General features: G+C 36.2%; 2 protein-coding genes across 3 annotated transcripts; one reads left to right on the forward strand and one right to left on the reverse strand.

Annotated features, from left to right (window-relative positions):
- Nucleotides 1-2,418: 2,418 nt before the first annotated feature.
- Nucleotides 2,419-4,228, forward strand: LOC113321331 (uncharacterized protein At2g33490-like). Of its 2 annotated transcripts, XM_026569224.1 has the most exons (8): nt 2,419-2,576; nt 2,668-2,746; nt 2,832-2,897; nt 3,002-3,078; nt 3,223-3,285; nt 3,396-3,424; nt 3,521-3,728; nt 3,851-4,228. In XM_026569224.1, the coding sequence occupies exons 2-8, from the start codon at nt 2,671-2,673 to the stop codon at nt 3,902-3,904; spliced, it is 573 nt and encodes a 190-aa protein (XP_026425009.1). In that variant the 5' UTR covers nt 2,419-2,576; nt 2,668-2,670; the 3' UTR covers nt 3,905-4,228. The 2 variants fall into 2 exon arrangements, with proteins under 2 accessions (XP_026425009.1, XP_026425008.1); XM_026569223.1 differs by having other exon boundaries at nt 2,419-2,746.
- Nucleotides 4,229-4,566: 338 nt separating this feature from the next.
- Nucleotides 4,567-5,902, reverse strand: LOC113324688 (putative F-box protein At1g32420). The gene is made up of 2 exons (XM_026572984.1): nt 5,478-5,902; nt 4,567-5,428 (listed from the first exon to the last, which is right to left on the reverse strand). The coding sequence occupies exons 1-2, from the start codon at nt 5,900-5,902 to the stop codon at nt 4,567-4,569; spliced, it is 1,287 nt and encodes a 428-aa protein (XP_026428769.1).
- Nucleotides 5,903-7,531: the final 1,629 nt, after the last annotated feature.

Genomic DNA, 7,531 nt, shown 5'->3' on the forward strand with positions numbered 1-7,531 from the left:
ACGAGGTAATACAAAGCCTCGGTGTGTACCTATGCTTGTGTCTGTTATATAGGTTAGTCTAGTAAATGTTCATCCTGGTGCACTTGATTATTTACAAACATTTGATTTGATTTCTCAAGCAAACTTGCATTCAATAGTTTTGAAACTGTTAGGGTCCAAAAGTTGGATTGTCTTGAATGAACCTCATCCTTGTAGATTTCTTAAAATTGATAGGAATCCTTATGGATCATTTTGCTTTTGGATGTGGAACCTATCCCAGGAGCATTCTCGCCTTTTAAGGAAAATGCACTAGGATATCCTTCTTGGCTGATAATGGTTATTTACTTATATGAGTTATGCCTTCATACCTATTTGAAAATCCCAATGCTTGCTTTTACAATTCTGAATCTCTTCTTCTGACCAACACCAGTTCTAAGCAATCTCAATGGCTTCTATATTTTCCAGTTGTTGCTGTAAGCGCTCCCGGATGCATAATAGTGTTTGTTAAGAACCAATGCATTGTAGGGGCCCTGCAATTTGTTTAGTTCATTTGACAGTTTCAGATACTGAGGGTTCAAAACATATACCTTGGTGTCAAACTGCATCTGCCCAACCATTGCCTGACACTGCCGTACACAAAATGTGCCGTTAAGCACTCCTCAGTCCTCACGTTCCTCTGATCCATCAATTTCTTTCAACACGCATTTATTCTAATGAGCCGATTTTACTGGGTTACACCATGTTTGTTTAAAATCACCTGACTCATCTGAATCTGAGTCGATATGTTTGTTTTGAGTCAGATCTGACTCATCTGACTCGGAAATAAGTGAGTCAGTGGTTTGGTTCCATGAGTCAGGGGTATTTTGTTACCTGACTCAAATGAGTCCGAGTCAGGGGTTATGTCTGAGTCAGAGGTCAAGTCAGATCTGACTCAAAATGGAAAACAAACGGTCTGACTGCTGACTCGGACCGAGTCAGGGATTGACTCAGATTTAGTCACCAGGTTTCTTTTGGTGGGCAAGGGTTACCTTAATCTATAGGGCATGTCTTAGAATTAAAGAATTGGATTCTCATCAGCTAACAACACAATATTCAGCTAAGAACAATTGTTTTTTAAATGAAACTTTAGAACAACTTTTTTTTTTTTTTTTGATGAAAATTCAGAACAACAGTTATGTAGCGTCAGCACAGTTTCCATCAAGAGTTTGTAATTTTGTATTATCCGGACTATTAACCACGATCATTATATATGGTTAATTTAATAATCACACCAAGTGATCAACTAGACTTTGAATCTGTCCATTGAATTGTTTTTAGTCCAAACTAAGATTCAGCAAACGCAAGATCATTCTGATCGAAAGAAAATTCATTTACACTTATAATATGCCTACACTTGCGACACTTGCGAAATTTTTTTGTTGAATTTTTACTTTTGGTTGCTTATATGTTAGTCCAACTTGCAAAAAATTAACCCCTATTCAAACAATTTTTTTGACTATATGGATAAAAGTAATAAATAGGAAATCGCAAATAATTCCAAATTCGCTTACGTCTTTCATTCCACTTCTTTGAGCAGCCCTGCTCGCCACCGTCACTCCTCTCAAACTAGACCAAAGAGGATTTTCCACAGGCCTTTGTACCTTATAGCTCTTTATGAAGTACGTCCAATCTCCATCGACTTTGGACAATGGCGGATAATTAATTAACTATAGATGCCGCTTCAGAGGCATATACGACGAGCAGTAGTTGCAGAGCCTACCAAGGTTTTTTTTTCTTCGGCTTCCACAGCCGTGCCTACTTGGTCTCTTTCTTCCACTAATTGAGATCATAAAACTGATTACGATCATAAAACTGATTTTCATAGGACAAGGAAAAGAAGTCGTTGTAGTGTACTTGAAAAATTAAAGGATTGTTATCTGTTCACAGAAAGCTAAGCCTTTAACGCCTTGACTGAACCACCAGCCGTATATAAGGTGGTCAATATCTAGAAGGAGTAATGAAGAAGGGGATTCTCATCAGACCGCCAAACCAAACCATGCCAAAACCGAAATCAGTTTTTTCTCTCACAAATTTTTGGGTGTGGTCCCAGTGGGCCCTGCAGAGGACAGCAGGGGTCCCATGTTATGGGTTTTGTTGTGTCTTGGTAGTTTTCGTGTGGTTCAATCACACGGTTCACCAAGAATATTTGAATGAAGAATTAATGTCTGATATAACTTGCGTTTTCCAGATCACCATCACGTTAAAAATCTAACAATATGACCACGGAAAGGTACGATGGTCAACAAAGCAGTCGTACTAAAGTTGAGTCAAGGTAAGCAAATTTGCGCTATTGCGTGCATACAAAAGAAAACTACTGCTATAAAAGCAACCATACATATGTGACGTTCTTCATTGGTTTTTCTGTCTCTAAACATCCATTCTCTCTATGGTATAGAGAACAGAAGAAGATAAAGAAAAGCGTTTTAGTCATGATGCTCAAGTCTTCGTGGAAGAAACTCAAAGGGACTCGCACTTCATCGTCCTCATCATCACAATCAAAATCACAGTAGTAAAGATGATAACAAAGTTCATCATCATTATCATAGTCCGTCTGCCAAGTTATTAGATGATTTTACTCAAGCTTCCATGGTAAATCTGAAGTCAGTTTTTTTTAACTAATCAATCATTTTGGTTTAATTTTTGACGCAGGATATGCAGGACATGAAAAAATGCAACGATACCATACTTTATGCTGCTGCTGCGGCTGCGGCTGCAAATAGCGCATTTGGTATTTCACTAAACATATTTCTTAGTATAATTTAAATTCTTATCTTGCATCCTTCCAAAATATCTTTTCGTTCTTTTTTCTTCAGTATTTTCTGAATCTCTGCGAGAAATGGGTACTTGTCTACTGGAGCAGAATGACGATGGACAAATTGGTAACAAATAGTGTTCTTGTAGTGTTACTGCTAGTTATGGTGTTTTTATTTTTATTTTTTTATTAATTTTTATTTTGTGTTCATTAAGTTTTCTTTCGATATAGTAATTTTGGTTGCAGGTAATGTTCTCCGAATGCTGATTAAAGTGCAATTTGGACTTCAAGAACTTGTTGATAGCTATGTGAGTCCTTTAACTATTGCAATCTTGTGACACTGACAACAATCTTGTGACACTGACGAATTCATATGTAGTCCTTTGTTATAAACAGCGTAATTTCTTGATCTGTTTATATATGCTGATGTTCGAGACGTCTGGATATTTCAGCGGTCTCATATTTTCCAGACAGCAACGTCAGAGTCCATTCTAACTCAACTAAAAACAGTAGAGGTCTGTACTTGATCATATATGCCTAGCCTCTTGCGATAATATCGTCTATTTTTGGTCACTGCTTGGTCTAAATTTAATAAATTTTTTGTCGTATTTGCTGATTTCTGCAGCATATGAAACAATGGTGTGATGAAAAAAGGTTTCTATCTCTTTCTATTCATCTTAATTTCGATCTACATATTCTTTCATGACTTTCTCTAACTTTCAGTGTCATGTGCCTTTTGATTTCTTTCAGAAATCTATATCAAGGCCTGTCGACTGCTCAAAGGGAAAATGAAAAGACGAGATCTTTCAAGGGTGAAACCGTTTCACTTCAGAAGTTGCAAGAAGCTTCTGAGGAATACGAGCGGGAGGCGATTTGTTTTGTTTTCCGGTTGAATTCATTGAAAGAACGACAAAACCAGAATTTGCTAAAACAAGCTGTTCAGCACCATGCTGCACAGGTTAATTATGTTCTTGCATTTCAGACGTCATCTTAGTATCTTACTCATCCAGATTCTAATGCATGTTCTACTAAATTACTAATCATTTTTTTCTCCTTCTTTGCGCGCACGTGGAAAAGCAGATTAATCTTAAAGTTGCTAGAGGCAATTGGCCCGGAAGTAATATTGGCAGTTGAACATCAACACAGTGACTTTGTCTTGGAAGCTGGCTGCGGGGAAAGGCGTGCAAGCTTGAGTGGCACTCGTAAAAATTTATGGTGCACATTGCCCTTGGAACCAAGGAATCATGAGAAAGATCTAAGATATGATAAAAAAGAAAGCAATGTCAACAAAGCTTAAAACAAGTTACCTTCTCCTTTCTCATCCCCGAGAATAGGCAAGCTCCATGAACTTCCGAGCCCACCGACTGCTAGAAATGTACCACTAGTTCGTCACCCGGCTTCCTTGGGAAGAAGTCAAAACCTGTTTGCAGCAATGGATGAACGGTTGACGCCACGAAATGCAGCATCATATCCAACATCACCCATGCTTTTTTGATGGAGGGAGATTTATGGAAACTTTCCTATTATTATTTGCATTTTCTATTAATGATATGTTAAGCAGAAAAAAGAATGAAATTAATTAGTATAATTTTAGAATAGTCAATAAATTTATTTTAAGAGTTTTAATTATATACTACAAGAAAACCTAGTTCCCATTTCATTACATCATCACAAAACCTTGAACTATTGAACAAGCCTCAACCCAATAAACTTTCTTTTAGGTTATAAAACACAAAATCGAAAATTCACAAAGTTCATTCTGTTGGGAGTCTGAATGCGCCACTCCAAAACTCCTCCTATGATTCCGTCTTCTGAACAGGAAAAAGACTTTCTGCGAAAGCTGTAAACAGTTTAACTGAACAAAAGTCGGGAACTGAGGCAGGAATCCCACCAACTTTGACTTCACAAAATGTTTTTTTCTTCCAATCGTAAGAATAAAGATAGACAGAATTCACTCGTCTTTTACGATTCCCGAAGAATTCCATAATGATTTGGTTTGTTCCTTCAACATTTGAAAAGGAGAGACACCGCTTCCTATCCCAAGAAAAAGGTAACGTTATAATGTCTTCACTCCAATTTGCCTCAGCATCATCAAGATTTGTAGCTTTGTATATCCATAGCTTGAGAATGCGGTTGTTCATCCTACGCAGTATAGCTACATGTCCATCAACTGCCAATAAGTAAGCACGGCGCATCCAAAAACAAGAATCCAGAGGCTGATGATCAAGAATGAAAGGTATCGGTATCGTTCTGAACTTCTCACTTCCAACATCAAATACCACCAAGAACTTAGGATCACCATCTTCAAAAAAAGCGCTGCAAAAATAAATCGAACCATTCGCATATACAGAGAGTTGAAGGAAATCAAGACGACAAGGTGAGACCCAATCAATCCTCCTCCATGTATTGTCTCCTACAGTCAAGACCTGATAAAGCTCATACTCATAATCAGTTTCACACAAATATATTCTGCACATACATAACAGTTTGTGTTCTTTTGTTGCAGGATGAAATCCAAGTTTATAGGTTATATCATACGAAGGGCGCCAACATGTGCTATTCTTTTCCACCTCTTCCCTTAACAATGTTGATGTAATCCGTGGTGTCACTTCTCTGGTGCTGATATTGTATATGCGGACATCTGCAGGCAGCCTGTGCCTGTTGATGATACAAATCAAACCATTCACGGGACCTTCAATATCATTACGTAAACAAGTTTATCTTCCTTGTACTATGAATCTCTGCTTTTCTTTTGCCTCTTCTTTCGAATGATAAATTAGCTGTCAAGAAAAACTTATCACCAACTCTGAACGGATTATTCTGATCTTTAATTTTTAATGGAATCACGTATAAAAGAGCTGGACGTAGGGTTCTTGATCGTTTACAGTGTAAATCAATAAAGTAAAGGTCTTTCTGGATAAGCGACAACCAGGTTTTGGATACGAATTTGAAACGCATGAGTGACTTAACAGGAAGTCGGCTTAGGATCTCACATAATATTGAAAATTCAATATCAACAACAACACTGGTATTGTTGGAAATATCACGATTCTTATTAAGAACATTTTTCTCCGTATTCAGACCCAAAATGTCACTACTTGTATTATCATCACTAATCATACACTTCTGCATCTTTGAAGTGCAGAATCTCTTTATGATAAGAACCGATACCAAAACGATATAATCCTACGATATAATCCTACGATCAGAATCAGGTGTAAAATGGAGAAGATATAAAATTTGAAAGACAAAGATTAAAGTGGTTCGGCATTATTGACCTACGTCCGCTGATAAAACCCCTTAGGGTGAAATTGTATTATGATCATCAGAACATTCTGAGATAATTTTATATTTACATTATGTTTCCTATTTATAAGAGTAATAGGAAACAGTAAACCTAGAACTAGCTAGATTAAACTTATCTAACTAGATTACACAATCTTGTTACTGACTTGGTCTTCCAATCTTGTTATTGACTTGATATCTTGTTACTGACTTGCCATATATTCCAATAGATCTTTTGATTGAAGATCAGCTACCTTAACTAAGCAAACACTCAATAATATAGTTTTTATTGATTAATGACATAATAAAATCCTAAAACAACCTATGTATTTATAGATAACATAAAAGTACAGTCCTACGAGAATAAGAGACCTAGTCCCAAATATAGACTAAATCCTAAATGGGGTTGGTATCCCGACATCCCAGCCCCTTTGAAACATAACTTATCCCCCAGCCTGGATCCTAATTAGTTCCTTGAGAAGGTTGGAGTCAACCCATTGCAAGGGCGTGCACTTATATCCCTGTCCAGCTGGTTCAAAGCCTATTTCGTGCCTAATTAAACAGGGAGATCCCTTTATCTCCCTATTTCTTTATTTTTTGGGCAATCCTTTATATACCCCTAGAAATACTAATGGTACCCCATTAGTTAGTTAGTTATAATTTAGTTAATATCAAAATTCTTAAATTATTTGAAATTTTTTATACTTATACCGTTGTATCAAGAATATAAAGCATAGTTTGGACAACTTAGCCTAGATAAAGAGAGGCTAGGATGCATTCTGGGGAAAGTTAAATCCATGGTTGTGGTTTGCTCTAATTAAAATTAATCATTATGAGTGCTTTATTAATTACTGTCTCATTAATCTCTCATAATGAATAATTTATTAAATTTTTGATCATTAAATATCCTCTTAATTAATCTAATAAATATGTATTTTTACATTACTAAATAATTTTAATAAAAATTACTATATCAATAGAAATTAGTGGTTAGTAGTGGAATAAGTAGTGGCTGGTAGAAGCGGTGTTGGTGGAGGCGATAATATCATTGGTGGTGGAAAAAATAATGCCGATGGGAGGTTTTATGATGGTGATGTTGGTGAATAGTCGTGGACATTATTAGTTCTGTATATTTACAACACAAGCAATATTGTATCGTGAAAGATGTAGTTGGTCATCATAATTGATAAAAAAAATCATAATTTTAGGATGATACCATACCATTTAAAAAAAAATGATCATAGCCGCCGGATCACCTAAACGGTACCCCTGCTACCTTTAAGACCCTGTTGTATAAATCATGGTTTTAACCGTTAAAATAAAATTAATTGCAATACAACAAAGTATATAAAAAAAAATATAAGGGAATAAATTAACTAACGACCTAAGTTTGTTCAATCTTAATTATACTCATGATGTTTGTAATTTAAAATTAGAAGTACGATAAACGGCTAACGGGAGGTAGCAGCGGTTGTG

This window comes from Papaver somniferum, chromosome 11 (assembly GCF_003573695.1).
Source record: "Papaver somniferum cultivar HN1 chromosome 11, ASM357369v1, whole genome shotgun sequence".
NCBI lineage: Eukaryota > Viridiplantae > Streptophyta > Magnoliopsida > Ranunculales > Papaveraceae > Papaver > Papaver somniferum.